General features: G+C 44.7%; 1 protein-coding gene across 4 annotated transcripts in view; it reads right to left on the minus strand.

Moving 5' to 3' along the window:
- SAMD12 (sterile alpha motif domain containing 12) overlaps positions 1–22225 on the minus strand; it is a 315705-nt gene that overhangs the window by 95503 nt on the left and 197977 nt on the right. The window contains exon 5 of one of the 4 annotated variants that reach the window (XM_081950865.1): positions 6044–6239. The exons of 2 other annotated variants lie outside the window; for them this stretch is intronic. In XM_081950865.1, coding sequence (XP_081806991.1) covers positions 6229–6239 — 11 coding nt within the window. In that variant the 3' untranslated portion in view covers positions 6044–6228. Of the gene's footprint in view, positions 1–6043; positions 6240–21622; positions 21737–22225 lie in introns of those variants that run through there. One more of the 4 variants, XM_081950863.1, reaches the window with a different exon arrangement.

A 22225-nucleotide genomic window follows, 5' to 3' on the forward strand; every position in this document is an offset into this window, starting at 1 on the left:
GATCACATCTAGTAAAAATCCACCACTTTTTAATAATGCCCATGTATAGAAAGAAGTACAATAAACTCAGGATAAAGCTGGAGTAGCTACTCCTGAAGGCATAAAATTTGCAAAGTAGTGGTCTTCTGATTGTGCAAACTGGGAAACTTTTGCAATGTAGGGTAGCCAATGTTGGTCTGTGTGCCTGAATTATATCATGTAGGAAAGATGATAGGATTTGGGGTTGACTAGGTTGCAGCCAGTAAGAAACCTGATTATTTGCTTATTTTAATTGTTTACACATATTTACACCTAAAACGGGAATTAGCAACAGGTTTCCACCCATAATCCCTCCTTTTGGGAGGTTGGGTTGAGAATGTAATTGTCTTTTTCCACTCAGATGTTGTTATTATAACATCCCTGGTCACGTGCATCATTTTTTAAAAAGAAATGGAGCCCTGGAGGCAAAAGAAAAGAGAAAGAGAAAGAAAAGGAGGCAAAAGAAAAGAGGGAAAGAGCGATTGCTCTTTCTGGACCCAGAGATCAGGGTCTAGGACTCAAACAAGTTAGTACCACTCTTTCTCCATCTTCTTCCACATTAGTCTTTCTATAGTATGATCACCCAATCAGGAATCATATCTATCTTTATCATCCAATGAAGTTTCTGTGGAATCCTTCAATGGAAAAAAGATGTTGTAGGCAAATGAACTCTGATAGAAGAATTGTGCTCTCCACCACCACAATGTTTTCTTTGGCCAAAGAATTAAACACAGTCCGATATCTGTTCCATTGAAACAGCCTTGATTTAGTTGCTCTAAATCAGGGGTGTCAAACTGGCAGCCCGTGGGCCAGATGCATCACATGCAGACCACGCCCACCCCAGTTCTGCGAAGGGGAAAAACAGTCACAAAACATCACGTGACGGCAACTTGATGCTACAAGTTTGACACCTATGCTCTAAATCAACCATCCAATCATTTTCAGACAAAAATCTGAGATTTGTATGGTTGGAATGACTTTGTTGGCTACTGTATGAAAACCCCACTCTGTGTTTTTGTGCGTACACATGTGTGCATGTTTCAAAGGGAGAGGAGCCTAGAACTATTGGAGCCCTTGAGATGACACAATCTCTACAAATGCTGCGCTGCTAATTCTTATTCTAAGAGTGTGCCTTGATTTGAAGACCGGGCAACTGCAGTCTGACTATGGGTGAGGCACATGGACCTCTCGCTGTTTGCAATTTGTCTCCTGAAGCCAGGATCTTCCTCGTATTTTTTTTAAAAAAGAAATGTAACTTTATTGATTTTTGAAGAACCCAGGATCAAAAAGAGAAATAGGCAAGGAAAAAAGCTTTGGAAAAAGAAAAAAAAAAGACTGAGAAAGAGAAAGATAGAGGGACAAAAAGAAAAAGTAAGACAAATAGAAAAGGAATGATTTCCCACTTTCTTTGGTATAGATATGGATTTAAAAACTACATTATACTCTTGCTCCAAAGTTAACATTTGTCGACATTAATTCTACAACCCTGTATAGTTTTAATCATCAACATCAACATTTCATTTATTTCAGTTTCTCGCAAAAAATCCAAAAGTGATTTCCAAGAAGAAATAAAATGAATCGGTCCCTCCCTTCCTCCCCCCTCTAGATTAAAGTATTTCCTTTAATGAATGCTGTTGATTTTGCCATGACTGCCAATTCCTTTTTTAAAAAAGTTTTTTTTTATTTTTCCCTTTCAAGTTCATTCACAGATATACATTCTTTATAATTGCTATTTAACATTTGTCTATTCATCAATAGTCTCTATAATTATTTTTGCACATATACAGTATCTATAATACAGTTTGGGTCACTTTCTTGTCACTCTAGTGCAGGGGTGTCCAAACTTGGCAACTTTAAGACTTGTGGACTTCAACTCCCAGAATTCCCCAGCCAGCTCTGGCTGGGGAATTCTGGGAGTTGAAGTCCACAAGTCTTAAAGTTGCCAAGTTTGGACACCCCTGCTCTAGTGCATCCATCTTATTTTGCAACAACCTTACTCCTTCCATCCTCTCAATCTCCCTTCTCTCTAGCTCTGCTGGCTGGGGAATTCTGGGAGTTGAAGTCCACAAGTCTTAAAGTTGCCAAGTTTGGACACCCCTGCTCTAGTGCATCCATCTTATTTTGCAACAACCTTACTCCTTCCATCCTCTCAATCTCCCTTCTCTCTAGCTCTGCTGGCTGGGGAATTCTGGGAGTTGAAGTCCACAAGTCTTAAAGTTGCCAAGTTTGGACACCCCTGCTCTAGTGCATCCATCTTATTTTGCAACAACCTTACTCCTTCCATCCTCTCAATCTCCCTTCTCTCTAGCTCTGCTGGCTGGGGAATTCTGGGAGTTGAAGTCCACAAGTCTTAAAGTTGCCAAGTTTGGACACCCCTGCTCTAGTGCATCCATCTTATTTTGCAACAACCTTACTCCTTCCATCCTCTCAATCTCCCTTCTCTCTAGCTCTGCTGGCTGGGGAATTCTGGGAGTTGAAGTCCACAAGTCTTAAAGTTGCCAAGTTTGGACACCCCTGCTCTAGTGCATCCATCTTATTTTGCAACAACCTTACTCCTTCCATCCTCTCAATCTCCCTTCTCTCTAGCTCTGCTGGCTGGGGAATTCTGGGAGTTGAAGTCCACAAGTCTTAAAGTTGCCAAGTTTGGACACCCCTGCTCTAGTGCATCCATCTTATTTTGCAACAACCTTACTTCTTCCATCCTCCCAATCTCCCTTCTCTGCCTTCTTCTTTCCTCCTCTCCTTCCTCCTTTCTTCCCCTCTCTTCCTCCCTTCTCCTCTTTCTTACCCTTTCTCCTACTCTTAATTTCCCACCTTGCTTTCTCTGCTTGCCAATTCTATCAGCTTCACCCTCCTTTCTCCCAGCAGGGATGTCCCTGCGTCATAGAAGAACCATCCCTAATTCTTGGAAGGATATTGTCTTCAAGGACTGACCCCCCCACTGGGTTTTTCCTTTCTGCTAACATCAGGTTTTGTTAATGGATACCTCTATGCAGGTTCACACAATGGTAACACATTATGGCAGGAAGATTCTGTCTAGCTTTCTATCTTATGTGGTTGCAGACTCCACCTTGTTTCCAACCTAGGTCAAGGCTGCTAAGTTGTTACTTCTGTCTTTCAGCCTTTAAAGTTGTCAGTTCTTCTGCCCTGCTGTCCCTTGACATCAAACCTCCCGCTTCAGATAAGCTTGGACGTGAAATGAATGACAAAAAACAACATTTCAGAATATTGCTTTAAAATATGCATTATTAATGAACTGAAATGGACAGCTATACTTTCAGAAAGCGTTCGGCGTAAATGTGGCAAGGGCCTCTGTACAATTCAGTCCTTGCCGAATTAATCTCTTTGCACTTTGGGTAGCGCCATGTATAATTATGTGCTCGTTTAGTTTCCTGCTTTGCATAGTGTTAGTCGGCAAGCTGACACAGTGTTTGTGGGTATTAATTACAACTTACCATCTTGTCATCAATAGCTGGGATTGACATTAATAGAAAATAATTGCAACCAGCACAAGAAAGCAGTGAGACTGATATTTGGAATCTTGATGGCATGTTTTGGTTTTTCAGATTTTGTATTAAAAATTTGCTTTGCAGAACACCATACATCGCCTGGTTCATTAAAAACAGAACATTGTGTATTGTTCTAAGAACAACTGTGTTGAATCAGACCAACATCCTGTTCACCTGAACAGGACTCTGCTCCCACCAGGGGCTGTCAAATGCATAAGGAGGGAGGGGCAGCTATGACAAAGCACCCCCCCATTATATTCCCTAGCAACTACCACTGAAGATGCTGAAGGTAGTGTAGAACACTCATCACCAGCAGTTACTAATAGCTCTATCCTTCATGAATCTGTTTAACCTCCTTTTAATGCCAACAGCATATTGAAATTACTGCAGAAGATAATCAAAGCAAAGAATGGCCAGTAGGCAAATGAGACCATCTTCGCACTGCATACTAAATAACAACAGTAATTAAAATAAGCTGATTAAATTTCTACAATGATACTGGGATCACAGCTGGATAGAGCATTCTATCAGGAAGGGCAGGGCTATCCTGATTTGGTGCTTGAAATGGTGGCAGGTGCAATGTCGTGTCTAAGAAACTAACGAAGTAACTAAGGAATTGGAACAAGTTTAATGAAAACAAGGACTAGGGGTGACATACAATACAATACAATACAATACAATACAATACAATACAATGCAATGCAATGCAATGCAATGCAATGCAATACAACACAATACAATACAATACAATACAATACAATACAATACAATGCAATAGCAGAGTTGGAAGGGACCTTGGAGGTCTTCTAGTCCAACCCCCTGCCTAGGCAGGAAACCCTATATCATTTCAGACAAATGGCTATCCAACATCTTCTTAAAGACTTCCAGTGTTGGAGCATTTACAACTTCTGGAGGCAAGCCGTTCCGCTGATTAATTGTTCTAACTGTCAGCAGTTAGATGATAGCAATGATACATGATAGCAGTGTTCCAATATTTAAGGGGCTGCCACAAAGAAAAGGGTGCCCGTATGTCAAGCTATTCTCCAAAGCACCCGAGGATAGGACAAGAAGCAAAGGATGGAAACTAATCAAGGAGAAAAGCAACCTAGAACAAAGGAGAAATTTCCTAGCAGTGAGAAAAATTAACCAGTGGAATGGTTGTATTTAGAAGTTGTGGATTTTCCATCTCTGGAGATTTTTAAGAAGAGACTGGAATGGTATAGGGCTGGGATGGCGAACCTATGGCACACATGCCAGCAGTGGCACTCAGAGCCCTCTTTGTGGGCACACGCACCGTTGCCAGCTGTTATTTTGGTTTTTGGGGCACTCATGCGCCCTGGCCAGTTGGTCTTTGAGCACACCTGAGCACCGCTGCAGTGGAAACCCAAAGACCAGCTGGCTGGCACATGCATGCACACACCAGCCAGCTGGTCTTTGGGTTTCCGGTGCTCTGGCACACGCATGCACACACATTCTGGTTTGGGCACTCGGTGCCGAAAAGATTTGCCATCACTGGTATAGGGTTTTCTGCCTGAGCAGGGGGTTGGACTATAAGACCTCCAAGTTCCCTTCTAATTCTGCTATTAAGAAAAAAAAAAGGGGGGGGGGAAGCAAAGAAAAAGCAAAAGGTTCAAGAAGAGAAAAAAAGTTAAAGAAAAACAGGAAAGAAAAAAGAGTGATGGGAAGTAGTGACTCCCGGTATTCTTCACCACAGTGGTCTACAACAATTCACCATGGTCAATTCACCCCAGCCAATTTGCTACAGCCAACTCACTACAAGAACTCACTATTCTCACAACTCACAGTTCTAGGCTGCATCAACAGAGGGATAGAATCAAGATCACGAGAAGTGTTAATACCACTTTATAATGCCTTGGTAAGGCCACACTTGGAATACTGCATTCAGTTCTGGTCGCCACGATGTAAAAAAGATGTGGAGACTCTAGAAAGAGTGCAGAGAAGAGCAACAAGGGTAATTAGGGGACTGGAGACTAAAATATATGAAGAATGGTTGCAGTAATTTGATATGTCTAGTTTAATAGAAAGAAGGACTAGGTGAGACATGATAGCAGTGTTCCAATATCTCAGGGGTTGCCACAAAGAAGAGGGAGTCAAACTATTCTCCAAGGCACCTGAGGGTAGAACAAGAAGCAGTGGGTGGGAACTAATCAAGGAGAGAAGCAACTTAGAACTGAGGAGAAATTTCCTGACAGTTAGAACAATTAATCAGTGGAACAGCTTGCCTCCAGAAGTCGTGAATGCTCCAACACTGGAAGTCTTTAAGAAGATGTTGGATAGCCATTGTCTGAAGCGGTATAGGGTTTCCTGCCTAGGCAGGGGGTTGGACTAGAAGACCTCCAAGGTCCCTTCCAACTCTGCTATTGTATTATATTGCATTGTATGGTATGGTATTTTACTATGGGACAAGAGTTACGCTAATATCAAAGATGAACTAGAATCATTAAAGAAAGAATACAAAAGGAGGTACAGAATGAAATCTGAATGGCAGACATTAAAATAATTTTTTTATTTATTGTAGATAATTAAATAGAATTGTTAAATTGTTCCATTGCGAGTTGGCCCTGGCGAGTTGGTCATGGTGAGTTGGCTGCAGCAAATTGGCTGTGCAAGTTGTCTCGTTGCCTCTGCAGGGAGATGACCCGGAGACCTGTCAATACCAGTGCTGGAGAGTCGGCCTCAATCACCAGGCTTCTAAGAAGAAAGGACCAGAAGGATGCTGACAGAGGAGCACTTCCATGCATGGAAATCTAAGTGTTGGATGAGTCTGAGAGTCAGTTAAGGCAGACACCCATAGCCTCAAACCAAAGGGGACCAGTCATTACCATAACAAAAAAAGATGCAAACGAAGGAAGAAAATGCAGATGTTTGTACCTTGGTTTCATGCTAAATAGGGCTTGCTTTTAATATATACTGTAGCACTTGCTGGAATTCTTTCTTAAGGGCTGCATTAATTTTTGTCTGTTTCCCCCAGTGGTGAAATCTACATTTTTTTTTACTACCGGTTCTGTGAGCATGGCTTGGTGGGCATGGCTTGGTGGGGTCATGTAACTGGAGGGTGTGTGTGTGTCAAAAGACAGAAACTCACTTTAACAATGTCTTGCCAGAGCAGGGTTGGACTAGATGATCTCCAGGTCCCTTTCAGCCCTGGATTATCCTCTGAAACTGCATCTATTGCGAGGTTGTAGTCCTTCCTTCCTCTCCTTTTTCTCTCCCTCCCTCCCTTTTTCTTTTTCTTTCTTTCTCCTTTCTTTCTCTCTCTGTCTCTGTTTCTCTCTCTCTCTCTCTCTCTCTTTCCTTCTTTCTTTCTCAGCCCCCTCCCCCACCCATTTTTGGCTGTGCGCCGTGCGATCATAGGAACTTTTTTTTTAAAATGATATTTTTTTTATTACCAGTTCTGCGAACCAGTAGCATTTTTTACTACCAGTTTGGGTGAACTGGCCCAAACTGGTAGCATTTCACCCATGGTTTCCCCCTATATAATTAAACTGATATATCTGGATTCCAGATCTAGCATTTGCTAAGAGAAGTTTGACACCAAAACTTTGCAGAACTGAACCTTTCAATCAGGATCAACATGGCACCCGCTATGTTAGTGTGAAGGCTAAGAGATTTAACACCACGTCCTGGGGAGCCAGAGCCACTCCTGTACTAGCAGAAGACTGTGAGTTCTCATTCCACCTTAGGCATACACCTAGCTGGGTGATCTTGGCCAGTCACTCTCTCTCTCGGCCCTAGGAAGAAAGCAATGGCAAACTACTTTCGAAAAGTTGCCAAGAAACTGGAGGGATTTGTCCAAGGAGTCAGCATGACTCAATATTGATTCAAAGGTACTCTCACACACACCAGGGTAACTAAGATGCTGGGGCAATCTTTTTGTAGTGTTTGCTTTATTTGCCATGGTTGTGGTTTTGTGTCTTGTCCATGTTTCTTTACCTAGATGCAACCATGTGTCAACACGAAAGTAACTCAGTCATACTTTACTCACTGCGTGCCCGTGAATAAGTGTGTATATTTCTGATCTGAACATGTCAAGCTAAATACTTGTCATGTTGTTAGAATTTGGGACTTAAGCAGAAGTCTAAAGAATAACAGGTAGAAGTCAGGGCTTCCTATTGATTAGGACACAGAAAATGCTCTGGTTGTTATTATTTTTCTCACCTGTGTCAAACCCAAGGCTTTGTACTGTCCTGCACTGTGCTGCTTCAAATGCACAGAAGAACTATTGGTATTCTCTTCTAAAAATACAAAAAGGCTCATAAAAGGCTTAGCTATCTCGTGAGACCAAATCACAACACTCGTTCATGAGGTTTCTCTTTCAAGCTCTGAAGTCCACAACAAACTAGTCAAACATCATCAAGTTGCCATCTTGCTTGGAAGAAACATCATTTCCCAAGTAAATGAAGATGTTACATATGTACATATGGAGACAGGAGCAGCTGCATTAACGATTCAAAGACAGCTACCTGTTCACATTCCCATATGCTTCTCTTCTGAAGACTTTGTATAGTCCTTTTCATTAAATGCTGGCCATCCTGACACAGATAGACATCTACCGTGGCTCTTCTCTTCTTTATAAATTTTTATTTATTTCCAAAGTTGAAATATAAGATCAAAGAAAAAAGAATACAAGACTAAATCAAAGGAGGAAAGTGCATGGATCAAAATATCAAGCATACGAATAAAATATCCCGCCTGGTTGAATACTAATATGGTCCAGCAATAATAATTGTTCCCCACCTCCTTGCAAAACAGGTCCACAATTTATAAACTTCTGTGGCTCTTCTCTTCTTGATCTGTTAAGTCAAGGAAGAATAAGTCCTGTTTATTCTGATTTCAGCTGAAGGATTTGGATATTATTGCTTGATAATTTCTATTATATTTGAAGGGGTGACAATGACTGAGGCAAGGCAGAGACTCGGATAACAAGGCTTTATTGCAACAGCTAACGCAACAGCAACTCCAGAACCAACAAGCTTGAACAGTTCCCGCTTGACAGCAATTTATATGCAGGCTGTCCCACGGTAGCCAATCACTGCGCAGTAACTTTCTTGCTCCTGCCGCGCGCACGCCTCGATCAATGGTGAGACTCGGAGATGGAGCAACGTCTCCAAGGCTAAGACATAACACCCCTCTTCACCAGTCTGGCGCATGCGTAATCCTGCAAATATGCAATCTTCTTGGCTTGGTTGGAACTGACGCAGGAGAAGGAGGAGGAGGAGACTTCTCCAGGGGAACTGCCCGCGACTGGGCTAACTCGTCATCTGGGCCCCGTTATTGGATACCGATACGTCCGGGCACCCATGAATTGCGAACATCTTTTGCAATGCCCTAATCAGAGCCTCGGTAGTGGTCGATGGCATTAGAACGACTTCCACCCACTTTGAATATGCATCAACCACTACCAGGAACATCTGTCCGTGGAATGGCCCTGCAAAATCCAAATGGATCATAGCCCAGGGAGTCTTGGGGTTCTCCCACTTCTTAGGGTGTGCTGCAGGGGGAGCTGGCCTGGACTGCTGACAGTCCTGACACCTAGCCACCCAATGCACAATATCCTGATCCAGGCCAGGCCACCAAACGTAGCTCCGGCCCAGGGTCTTCCTCCTGACTATTCCAGGGTGCCCCTCGTGCAGACAGTAGAGGATAGGTTCCCAAAGTTGAGGAGGAATGTCCACTCTATGGATCCACAGTAGTCACCCTTCTTGTACCGACAGTTCATGCTGCCTGTGTTTGAATGGCAGGAACTGCGAGGTAAACTGCGTCTGCGGCCAACCCCTCCTTACCCAATCCAAAACCTGAGCTAGAGTAGCATCCCTAGCTGAATGGGTGGCAACCTCTGTGGCTGTTAAGGGACCCAGGAGGTCCTCTATCAGTAAAAGCATAGGTTCAGGATCCGGGTCAGCCTCGGTCACTGGCAGGAGGCAACGGCTTAGGGCATCCGCATGCCCCACCTGTTTTCCGGGCCGATAAATCAGCTTATAATTGTAAGCAGCGAGGAATACGGCCCAATGGGACATACAGGGCGATAAGATAGAAGGAGTTTGTCTATCACATGCCAATAAACCCAATAAAGGCTTATGGTCTGTCACTAACTCAAAGAAACGTTCATAAAGGTAGTTGTGGAATTGTTTAATTCCAGATACCGCTGCTAATGCCTCCTTGTCTAATTGACTATAATTTCGTTCCGCAGGGAACAAAGTCCTTGAAAAGTACGCCAGGGGCGCCTCAGACCAATTTGGAAGCTTGTGGCTCAGGGCGGCACCCACCCCAAATGGTGACACGTCACATGTGAGCGTCAGAGGAAGGTGGTTGCAATACTGGACAAGGACAGCATTGGATATTAAAAGCTTCTTTACAGCCACAAAAGCGGCTGCCTCCCTATGACCCCATCTCTAAGTGGCCCTGCTATCAAGGAGCCAATGCAAAGACTCCGCTACAAAGGCTTTATGGGGCAAAAACATGGAGTAGAAATTTAGGAGCCCAAGGAAAGCTTGCAATTGGGCCTTATTGGTTGGTACAGGAGCCTCCTTAATGGCTGCTATCTTTGAGGTGGTAGGATGGATGCCCTTGGATGGATACCCCAAAAATGCCATTTCAGTTACCCCTATCTGACACTTAGAAGGCTTAAGCTTTAACTCCATGGAGCAATCACTCCATGAAGCTCTGGAATATGCCCGGGGCTACACTGACACCAAAGTGGAGCCGCTGGCATTTAAAAGCTCCCCTGTGGGTGACAATATGTGCGCTTCCACAGCAGCAGCATCCACAGGAAGCTGCTGATACGCCTGAGCAAAGTCCAGTTTGGTGAAAATGGAGCCCCGTCCCAACGTATGAAGCAGTTCCTGTACTACAGGGACAGGTAGGGGTTCGATTGGAGACTCCTGCTTATCGTGCATTTAAAATCCCCACACAATCAAATGGAGCCAGTAGACTGGGGAGGTTGCCCTGGATGACGATGAGGGGAAGCCTGCCCTCAAACCTTGGTGTGACCACTTGGAACCGGCCACTGCCTACTACTGGAATGTAGTTCCCCTGATAGTCCCGCAACTTAATAAAGCAAGGTGACAGGTGCTTCTTTGATAGGGAAGGCACCAAACACTTGATAGTAGACCAGGATACAATAGACTTTGAAGAGCCGGTGTCCACCTCCATGCGACAGGGCTTGCCCTCGAGTTGGACACAGATAAATTTTATTCCCTGATGTCGCGTTGGTCTGGCTGTTCGGCAGAACAACCTGCCAGTGTTCATGAAAAATTGCAAAACAGTCCTCTGAGGTCTGTAAGACCGTGACTTTGGCTTGCGATAAGTTGAACGGTCAGCTGGTTGACCTTGAGAAGGAGATGGTGCGTGGCACACCTTAGCCAAATTTCCTTTTTTCCCACAGTTGTGGCAAATAGCTGATTTGAAACAACACCAGGCACGGGCATGGTTCCTGCCACAACCAGCACAGTGGCTCTGAGGTAATTTCATTCGTGAGCAGCCTGCTCCGCCGTCTGCTGTTTTGAGGTGGTCAACGCCAGCCTCATCCTTCGTCCACCTCCCCGTGATGAATAGGCACAGTCTTAGTAGATGGTAATGCAGGGGGAGCCGCGGCTTGACCCCTTTCAATCTCAGCAGAGGACTCGTTGGGCATCTCAGAGGCATGAGCCTCATCTAATGCCGCTTGCAGGCTGACCTCAGAATGGGCCAACAAACGGCAACTCAGTCTCGAATCGGTCACCCTTCACATGAATTGCTGAAGTAAGGAGTCATCTAGGAAAATTGCAGTGCAACACAGCACCTCTGAGAGCAGCCACGTACTGGTTCACTGACTCCCCCTCTTTCTGTAGCCTTTGTTGGAGCGTATAGTGCCTAGCTATGCGCGATGGAGTTGGGGCATAATGGTTCTGCAGTCTTGCCAACGGAGTCTCCCATGATAGGGACTGGACTGGTTGCGGTGCGGCCAAGCTCTGGCTGTTCCGAACATCTCGCGCCCACAAGCATTCAGGAATTGGGCTCTCTTTCCCTCACTAGGCAAGTTGGCCAGATTGTTTGCCTCGAGGAAACATTCGAAACGGTCAATGTAAGCCTCCCAGGACTCTAAACCTGGCGCAAATGGTGCGAAATTGTTCGAAGTGGCCATTCTGAGAAAGACACGTTCTGAGGAGATTGCCTCAGCGATTAGCCGGAAAGCCTTGTGTTAATTAAAAAAAAATCTTTCTTACGTGATACAGCTCTTCCTATGCCTCAGAAGATCCCACCCTCGTCACCAATATTATATTTAAAGTGGTGGCAATGACTGAGGTAAGGCAGTGACTCGGATAACAAGGCTTTATTGCAACAGCTAACGCAACAGCAACTCCAGAACCAACAAGCTTGAACAGTTCCCACGTGACAGCAATTTATATGCAGGTTGTCCCACAGTAGCCAATCACTGCGCAGTAACTTTCCTGCTCTTGCCGCGTGCACGCCTCGACCAATGGCGAGACTCGGAGACGGAGCCACGTCTCCGAGGCTAAGACATAACATTTTCTGTTTCTCGTTTCATCTCACTCTTTGTTCAACCAAGCTCCTCCTTCTATTTAATATGGCATTCGGGGAAAGTTTGTAAAGAATTGCTTTATATTTCTCCTTAGAAATGATTTGGGAAAGAAGAAAGGAAAGATTATGACAGCTGACACTGTAGATTTTGAACAGTCCAAAGGAGGAGGAGGCATTTGAAATATGTGACAAAAGAAAAAGCCATTTGGTGGTGGTGTTAGATTTGTTTTTTAAATATTCAATTCCATGTTGAGATCAGAATAAAAATATGCAGAAGCTCACAGTCAGTTATTATGCAAATAGGGTACATCTTCCATATTCTACAAAAAAAATCCTCTACCAAATGAAGATAATAATTCTGATTTACATTATTGGGATTTTCACTAGACTGGATATTGTGTGTGTGTGTGTGTGTGTGTTTGTGTGTAAAAAGAGACAGAAAATATCTAAACAAAATATGTGGAAGAAGTCATTTTAATGAAGGTTATGTGTAATGAGAAGGTGTGATTTTATAAATGATTTTGATGTAGAAATTTGATGGGGTATGAGGGAGCCCTTAAATATGTATCCAAAGTGTCTTTGTTACTTCAAGCATGAAAAAAAATTAAGGTAGTGTCATTCTTTTGCAAAAAAAATTGCATCTGTTTAAATCTTTTTTTTTTTTTAGTCTATTAATAAAGACAACTCTTCTGGCTTGAAGCCTCTCAAGTTGGCCTACAAAATTAGAAATAGTTTTTAAAAATGTTGTCTGGGCAACTGAATGGAACTGAGTGGCCAGATGCCCTTCCTGTCGCCAATGTGGAGTTTTTTTCATCAGAAATATCCCGTGTGCTCAGAGAGAGAAATATCTGCCTCTACCTAGGATCAAACTCACAGGCTCCTGATTGTGAGGCGACAGCTCCACCTCTAGTCCATTGCACCATTCTTGTTCTCTTTCATTCTCTCTCATTCTCATTCTCTCCCTCTCACTCTTCCTCCCCCCTTCCCTCTACCCCTCCCATTATATAGTCCAGAATCAGTAAAAAGGAATCAGAGAAAGAACCAAACTTTAAAGCTACCAAATGTGGGCTGCAAAATACCATGGTCCACTAGATGGCAGTGGCAGTTTTCCATCTCTCTTTGTTGCTATCTAGTGGGCATCTGGATTTTCCAAGACAGGCAATTCCACAACAAGGCGATATTTCCCCCCCATAAAGCTTACAATAAGCAGAATTTGCAAAGAGTTTTTCTTTGATAAAGATGCTTTGCTTAGCAAAGACGGTCTAAGATGCATTGGCTGCTGAATACAGCAAAATATAGCAGTAAATTAAATAATTAGCGAAGGCCTCTGAAAGAATCCCCCTACTCTAGGGATCTATAAAACGTGATATATTTGTGTATTTTTAAGACGACATACTAGGGAGAGAAGGGAGAGAAAGAGAGAGAGAGGGGGGGGGGAGGGAGGGAGGGAGGGAGGGAGGGAGGGAAAAGGAGTACCACAGTGGAGAAAAATAGGGTATTTATATCAATTGCTCGGAGTTTATGCATTAATTTCTTTAGAAGGCCATAACTTCCCCTCTTTACTGACCTAGAGAAAGTGCAAAACAGCATTTTCTTTCTTTGTTCAGTTCAAACACCTCTCTTGGTGAGCTTTGGTTGATTCCACATTGCAGAGACTGTGTGAACGTGGTGGTAATTTTTCCTTTTTAAGAGACCAGCAATGACTGGTTATGGGGGAGAGCATTGTTTTATGCTTGGCCCCAGGCAGCACACAATGCCTTATTTCAGCCTTGATGTTAAAAGACAAATGGAGATAAATCTCAAGTGGTCTGCCTAGCTTGTCAGTTTGCCGGATATCCTCTGGCTAGCCTATATATGAATGCTCAACTGTATAGACAATGCTTCCTTCTTACGCTTCTCGTGCAGTACAGATAGCAGGAATATGGGGATTTTAACTAGCATTCACAGCTTCCTGCTAAAGTACAGGAAGTGCTCCACTTACCCAGAGGTTGGCTGCTGGGGGTTTGCACAGGTTCGGGTGATCCTGTAGCTAGGATTCTGCCCAGTTCGGCAAGCCCCCAAATCAGTGGTGGGTTCCTCCCGGATTGCACCAGATCGCGCACGCTCCCTTTCAGCGCTCCACCTGGCTTGCGCGCTCCCTTTCAGCGCTCCACCTGGCTTGCGCGCTCCCTTTCAGCGCTCCACCTGGCTTGCGCGCTCCCTTTCAGCGCTCCACCTGGCTTGCGCGCTCCCTTTCAGCGCTCCACCTGGCTTGCGCGCTCCCTTTCAGCGCTCCACCTGGCTCTCGCGCTCCCTTCCGGCGCTGAAACCGGAAGTACAGTCTTGCCCCGCCCCTGGTGAAGCAACGACGCCTGCCTGCGCTCCACCAGCTCGGCTGGGAACGGAGATGTTTCCTCAGCGGAGCGCGCGCGATCTGGTGCGATCCAGCAGGAACCCACCACTGCCCCAAATGCACCCCTGGCTGGCCACGCCCACCCAGCCCCTCCCACGCAGCCCCTCCTAGGAGTCTCCACATGGCCCATTCATCATGCCAGGTAAGTGCAGGGCCCGCATGGAGGCTTGGAGAGAGGGGACAATGGGCCTACCAGAGGTTCCGGGCCTATTTCCCGCCTCCAGAGGGCCTCCGAAGCCCGGGGGAAGCAGTATACACTCTCCCAGAGGCTTGAGGAAAGCCTCCGGAACCTGGGGAGGTCAAAAAACACCCTCCCCCCGCCAACTAGGCCACACCCACCATGGCCACACCCACCCAGCAACGGGGCAGCGAACCCATTGCTGCAATTTTTGAAGCACACCCCTGCTTACAAAGTTCGCTTAGTGACGGTTTGACGGTACAATGGCACTGAAAAAAACTGACTTATGACCAGTTTTCAAACTTATGACCATTGCAGCATCCCTGTGGTCACGTGATCAAAATCCATGCAGTGTCCTGAGATCATGGGAGCACCTTGTGCAACCTCCTGACAAGCAAGTCAATGGGGAAGTCAGATTCACTTAACAACAGTGGAGAGTTTCAAATAATTTAGCAACCGGTTTGCCCAGGGTCAGGTTGGCTGTCATGGGAGGCATAGGCCATCCCCATCCTCCAGCTCCAGTGCACATGAGCCTCCTGCAATGGCCAACTTTACCCTGGGTGAACCAGTTGCTAAATTACCCCCCCCCCGGCTATCAAAGTGGATCCTGGATGCTGTGCTAATGGAGAAACGGGAAACAGAGCGGCCAACATGAGGGAAGGAGGGGAGCAGGGAGAAGAATTGAGGGAAAGTGGCCTTCTCATTCCCTTGTGCTGGCTACTCCATTGTCCGTTTCTCCATTGGAGCTTAGCGCCCAGGATTCACTTTGATAGCCAGGGTGTATGTGCGTAATTTAACAACCGGTTCGCCCAAACCGGTGTGTACCGGCTGAATACCACCACTGCTTAACAACTGTTAATAACTTAGTAACTACAGAATAATAGAGTTGGAAGGGACTTGGAGGTCTTCTAGTCCAGTCGGGAGACTCCCCTTTTAGACAAGTGGCTGTCCAGTCTCTTCTTTAAAATCTCCAGTGTTGAAGCACCCAGAACTTCTGAAGGCAAGCCCTTCCACTCAGGGGTGGGACTCAGCCACTTTGGACCAGTTCGAGTGAACCAGATGTTAATTTTACATCCGGTTTTCTGAACCGGTAGTTGCAAGGACTGGCTGGGCCCGCCCACCTCGCCCCTCCCCTCCCAGGAGTCTCCATGCTGCCCGTTCTGCATGCCAGGTAAGCGCAGGGCCTGCGCGGAGGCTTTGGGAGGATGACAAATGGGCCTCCTGGAAGTTCCAGAAGTCTGGAAACGGGCCTGTTTCCAGTCTCCGGAGGCCGCGGGGGACCGTTTTCACTCTCCCAGAAGCTTGAGGAAAGCCTCCAGAGCACAGGGAGGCCAAAACTCCCTCCAGTGTGGTGCAGAAGGTTGAGTAGGCCACACCCACCATGGCTACGTCCATTCACCAACCGGGCAGAGAACTGGTTGGTAACATTTTTCAATCCCACCCCTGGTTCCACTGATTAATCATTCTCACTGTTAGGTAGTTTCTCCTTAGCTCTAGGTTGCTTCACTCCTTGATTAGTTTCCAACCATTGTTTCTTGCCCTCAGGTGCTTTGGAAAATAGGTTGACTCCTTCTTTGTGGCAGACCTTTAAATATTGGAACGCTTCTGTCATCACTCCAAGTCCTTCTTTTCTCTAGCAATATCCAGTTCCTGCAGTGATTCACTTAAAGACAGCTATTCCCTTAACAACTGCGGGAACGAAAGTTGTAAAATGGGGCAAAATTTAGATAACAACTGTGTCTCACTTAGCCACAGAAATTTTGGGCTCAACTGTGGTCGTAAGTTGAGGACTACCTGTCGTAGGTGAAGGTTTTTGCCTGGTTTGGTTTTAAGTCATATTATCCAGCTTCGGAATGGTTTCAATAATAAATGATCTTCTGGTATTACTCTTCTCCATTTTCCCACTGAGAAAATGCTGTCATGCTCATCCCTTTCTTTTCATTTCCAGGGCATAGATTTTCTGTTGGAATTATATGGCTTTTAAAAATAATTTGGCTGAAACACTGTGCCTGGGACTTTAGACCGGCTTTCTATTAGCTTAACTCCTTCGGTTAAGGGAAAGAAAAGAAAAAGAAACCTATGGGGGGGGGGGAATATAAATATAACAAATGGAACTGTTTCATTAGCCAGAAATATCCCAGATATAGACAGCCATAAAAATAGATTGGTTTTCTAGCAACAAGCACAGCAGAGAAAATTACCCCACATCGCAAGGGTTCACGAATGCTCTTTGGTAAATCACCTACTTTTTCATCCAAGGGAAGGTGAAATTGCTGAAAGGTAAATGCTGAAAGGTGAGTAGCCTGGAGCAGCAGAAACAGTTCATATTATAGCTAGTTTGCACCGTACTTCCTATTGCTTCCTATTGCTAATCCCCAACCCTTTCGTAAAGCAACCTTGGTATAGTGCAGGCAGGGGAGGAAATAGACAACACAGTAGAAGTAAATCCACAAGCTAATTGTTTCCTAGCAAAGAAGCGAAGGTTGTCGAGAGTGTGGTAGCACGTCAGCTTCCCCAGTTGGTCAATGATCTCTGGCGGGCCTGGGACAGGGGCTGTTCCTCTGTCCTGGTCCTATTAGACCTCTCGGCGGCTTTCGATACCATCAACCATGGTATCCTACTGCGATGACTCGGGGGGTTGGGAGTGGGGGGCACCATTTTACAGTGGTTCTCCTCCTACCTGTTGGATCAGTTGCAGTTCGTGTTGACTGGAGGGCAGGGATCGACCCCGAGGCGCGTCACTTGTGGGGTGCCCCAGGGGTCGATTCTCTCACCCCTCCTGTTCAACATATATATATGAAACCGCTGGGCGAGATCATCCGTGGTTTTGGGGTACGGTATCATCAATATGCTGATGATACCCAACTTTTCCTCTCTACCCCAAACCACCCAAACGATGCCCTCGATGTGATGTCCCAATGCCTGGAGGCTGTGTGGATCTGGATGGGGAGGAACAGGCTCAAGCTCAATCCCTCCAAGACTGAGTGGCTGTGGTCTCCGTCATCCCGATTTGTGCATCTTGTTCCATCTTTGATGATAGGGGGAGAAATTTTAGCCCCTTCAGAGAGGGCACGCAATCTGGGAGTCCTCCTGGACACACGTCTTAGTTTAGAAGAACACCTGACGGCCGTGACCAGGGGGGCCTTTTACCAGGTTCGCCTGGTACGTCAGTTGCACTCCTTCCTGGATCGGGATGCTCTATGCACAGTCAATCATGCCCTCGTCCTTTCTCGCCTGGACTACTGCAACACTCTCTACATGGGGCTGCCCTTGAAGAGCACCCAGAGGCTTCAGCTGGTTCAGAATGTGGCCACGTGGGTTATCATGGGGGTACCTAGGTGCTCCCATGTTACACCCCTTTTAGGTGGCCTGCACTGGTTGCGGGTTGTTTTCGGGTGCGATTCAAGGTACTAATTATGACCTTTAAAGCGCTCCATGGCTTAGGCCCAGGGTACCTGCGAGACCTCCCACCATCCAGTACGATCCCACCGAGTTGGCCTAGCGACAGTGTTGGCTAGCGACCCCCAGGGGGAGAGCCTTCTCTGTGAGAGCGCCTTCCCTCTGGAATGAGCTGCCCCCGGAGCTTGGCATAATCCCCGACCTCCGGTCCTTCCGACACGCCCTAAAAAGTTGGCTTTTCCAGCAAGCCAGCCTGGCCTGTTAATTTTATCCAATTTTTAAAATGTTAGTGTTATATTAATTCAGTTTGTTTCTTGGATTGTTTCTAATTTTCTTTTAAGTTTTGTAATGTGTGTTTTTTAATGCTGTACGCCGCCCTGAGTTCTTTGGGAGAAGGGCGGCATATAAATCCAATAAAACAAACAAACAAAATAAACAAGAAATCTCTCTTGAGCACCAAGGCAAAAAATTACTCTTAGAGAATTTAAATACATTTCTCTTTATATGGAAGGAAGCAAAGTTTTAAAGTTCCAGCCAAAGGACCATGAATCAGAATGTTCCAGCCAGCCTTTTTTTTAAAAAAATATTTATTTATGAGAGGGCATTTACCAATGGTGGAAAAGACTTATAAATAGATTCTTTCCATTCTGCTGCTAGTTTGGTACTGAATATAACTCAGAGTCCTGTGGTTACTAATTTATTACTGAAGCTTGCCTGGATCACACAGTTCCTGGGATCCACCACAGCGTAATGGCGCAGTCAGTGGTTAGAATGCAGTATTGCAGGTTAATTCTGCCAACTGCCAGGAGTTCGATCCTGACTGGCCTTCTATCCTTCTGAGGTTTGTAAATGAGGACCTAGATTATTGGGGGCAATATGCTGACTCTGTAAACCACTTAGAGAAGGCTGTAAAACACTATGAACATATATATAATGTTTTCGTAGATTTTCACGGGTGTAGGTATGCTGGTTTTGTTGTATTCGGGTCTTTTCCCGTGTAAGGAAACATATATATATGTTTTCTGAGGTTTTCGCGGGTGTTTGTATGTACGTCTTTGGTTGTTCGGGTTTTCTCCCGCGTAGAATTGGAAGTATCTTTGCGACGTTTCGATGAAGTCTCATTCATCATCTTCAGGCTGGTGCTTCCGGCTTGGTGCTTCCAGGAGCAATGTGAGATCTCAGCCGGTTCCTCTTTTTAACTGCCAGTGGGGGTTTGAGCTGATTGGGTGGGGGCTTGGCTGCATTCTGATTGGGTGGAGGTGTATTCTGATTGGTAGGGGGCTTGGCTGTGCTCTGATTGGATGGGAGTTTGGCTGTGCTCTGATTGGATGGGGGCGTGTTCTGTTTGGGTGGGGGCCTGGTTGTGCTTGTGTTAGTCTGAGTTGCAGAGGGATTTGAGCTGGTGAGCTGCGTTACCAAAGACGTGTATATATATAAATAGATAGTCCTAGTGGACAACCATTTAAATATGAGCCAGCAGTGTGTAGCAGCTGCCAAAAAAGCCAACACAGTTCTAGGCTGCATCAACAAAGGGATAGAATCAAAATCATGTGAAGTGTTAATACCACTTTATAATGCCTTGGTAAGGCCACACTTGGAAAACTGCATTCAGTTTTGGTCACCACGATGTAGAAAAGATGTGGAGACTCTAGAAAGAGTGCAGAGAAGAGCAACAAAGATGATTAGGGGACTGGAGACTAAAACATATGAAGAACGGTTGCAGGAACTGGGTATGTTTAGCTTAAGAGAAAGAAGGACCAGGGGAGACATGATAGCAGTGTTCCAATATCTCAGGGGTTGCCATAAAGAAGAGGGAGTCAAACTATTCTCCAAGGCACCTGAGGGTAGAACAAGAAGCAATGGGTGGAAACTAATCCAGGAGAGAAGCAACTTAGAACTGAGGAGAAATTTCCTGACAGTTAGAACAATCAATTAGTGAAACAGCTTGCCTCCAGAAGTTGTGAATGCCCCAACACTGGAAGTCTTTAAGAAGATGTTGGATAGCCATCTGTCTGAAATGGTATAGGGTTTCCTGCCTAAGCAGGGTGTTGGACTAGAAGACCTCCAAGGTCCCTTCCAACTCTGCTATTGTATTGTATTGCTATTGCTGTTGATTTTATCAAATTCGTGAAATGTAGCAGTGATGGCTAACCTTTTCGCTACTGCGTGCCCCCTTGTGTGCCACCCTCCACGTACCCTCTCCCCCACACATGTGTGGCAGCGACCTGAAAACCCGCTGGCCGGCGGGAGGTGCTCATGCATGCATCATGGGTGCTTTTGGCACACAGCAATGAAAAGGTTAGTCCTCACTTCTATATTCCATGGAGTTAAGCTGCAGAGCTAAGCTGGGGTGACAGCTCGCGTGCCCGCAGAGAGAGCTGTACATGCCACCTGTGGCACATGTGCCATATGTTCACCATCACGGAAATATAGTCTTAACATAACAACTTAGTCTTAAGAAAGTATTGTACTGTGTATACATACTATTATTGGCAAAGATAGAGGAGTTGGCAAAAATGATAATGTTATTTATAATAGGAGTATATGACCCAGATGTTGTTTCAGCGATGGTCTAATTAGCATACATAGCATAAGACACTTTTGTCTTGGTAACTGCAAGACACATTTCAGGGAATATATTTAATCATCATTGGTATGGTATATGCTGACATTTAATTAGATAAACTGTTCAATCTCTACGCAAATGATTAAGCAGATACATTTGGCAATATTAAAGAATGAAGTATTCAAATTCCAGTGGGTAATCACTTCAAGAAGACAACCTTTGAGAGAAGGAACTACAAAAATAATTTTCAGTAGGAAACAGGATTTTGTTCGAAAGTTAAATAATCTTAAAACTAAGAGGTCTTATGGTACAACATATGTTAACAATATAGCTCAGGAGAAGAGCTTGAAGATTTCAAAGCAGGTAGCAAATGAGAAATACCTTGGTTTGTAGTTCCCGGACAGTCGTTATCTATCAGAGAAGACATTTAGAGGCACAAAGAACTTAGCTTAGCTTAGAGGAAGGCACAAAAATGATAAGGACAACACCATTGTATCTTACAAATGATAAACAGTAAGAATACACAGTTCGATGCAATTGTTAAAAGTACCAGTTTACAACCAAGAAAACATGAGTTGTAGTACTGTCTTAGGGACAGAGCCAACTGAATGACTTTGGTCCAGTCATTCTCTTTCAGTCCTAAGAAGACGACAATGGCAAACTGCTTCAGAAAATGTTGCCAAGAAAAGTTGCCCGGATGGTTGCCAGAAATCAAGACTCTCTCTCTCTCTCTTCCCCCCCTCTCTCTCACACACAAACACAAATAATTGGAAGGCCAAATGACTCTAGAGCCTATATCAATAAAGCAGTACCCTCTCCCATTTAAGAAACTCATGTTTAAGAACACACCTGTAGATGAACATCCAATGATCACCAACTCAACCAAGGTGACACATGTTCTTAAATTTTGAGAAGGGCTATTGCTGAGGGCATAGGAAAAGTCCATAATGAAATTCTAGCCATTACTAGATAATGGTTAACATTAAAAAATCTTAACCTTGTTCCTGCCTTTAGAGCTCATGATCAACGTTGCTGTATCCCCACAAAAGCAAATCAACCAGGGTATCAGTTTCTTGGACATCTCCAAGCATCAGTTGTGGTAGCCATCAATTGGATGTACTCTGTGGTTTGCCCTGAAGGAAAATGGAAAGTGGACTAGATTGTCTATAATCCCTGCTCCCACTCCTAAATCTTAGATTTTATGAAGGCATGATCAAAATATTCTCATACTGAAGCATTGCCAGTACTATCAGTGGCATTTCATCGAGCTACTGATGACATTTAAAGAATGGTATATGAAATTAATGGAGGTGACAAGGAAGAGATTATGAAATTCTAGTCACATCAATTTTGCAGTTGTGTTTGAACTGCAGTACTTTTACATCTCAGAATAATTAACCAAATGTACATCATGAGCTCATTTTTGAGTTAGTGGGAAATAAGTTTTGACTTTTATGCCTAAACTCACAGTCTGAGCTATCATCCAAAGTAGGATGGAGAATTTTTTCAGATACATACAGAAATTATTCCCCTGATGCTACTTCCAGAAAAGCCCTTATGGGAGAATTCATCAAACTTCTACCAGAAACCTTTGAGTATGTTTTACTACCTTCTTTAATTGT

This window comes from Natrix helvetica (genome assembly GCF_964273705.1).
Source record: "Natrix helvetica genome assembly, chromosome: 4".
Taxonomy (NCBI): domain Eukaryota; kingdom Metazoa; phylum Chordata; class Lepidosauria; order Squamata; family Natricidae; genus Natrix; species Natrix helvetica.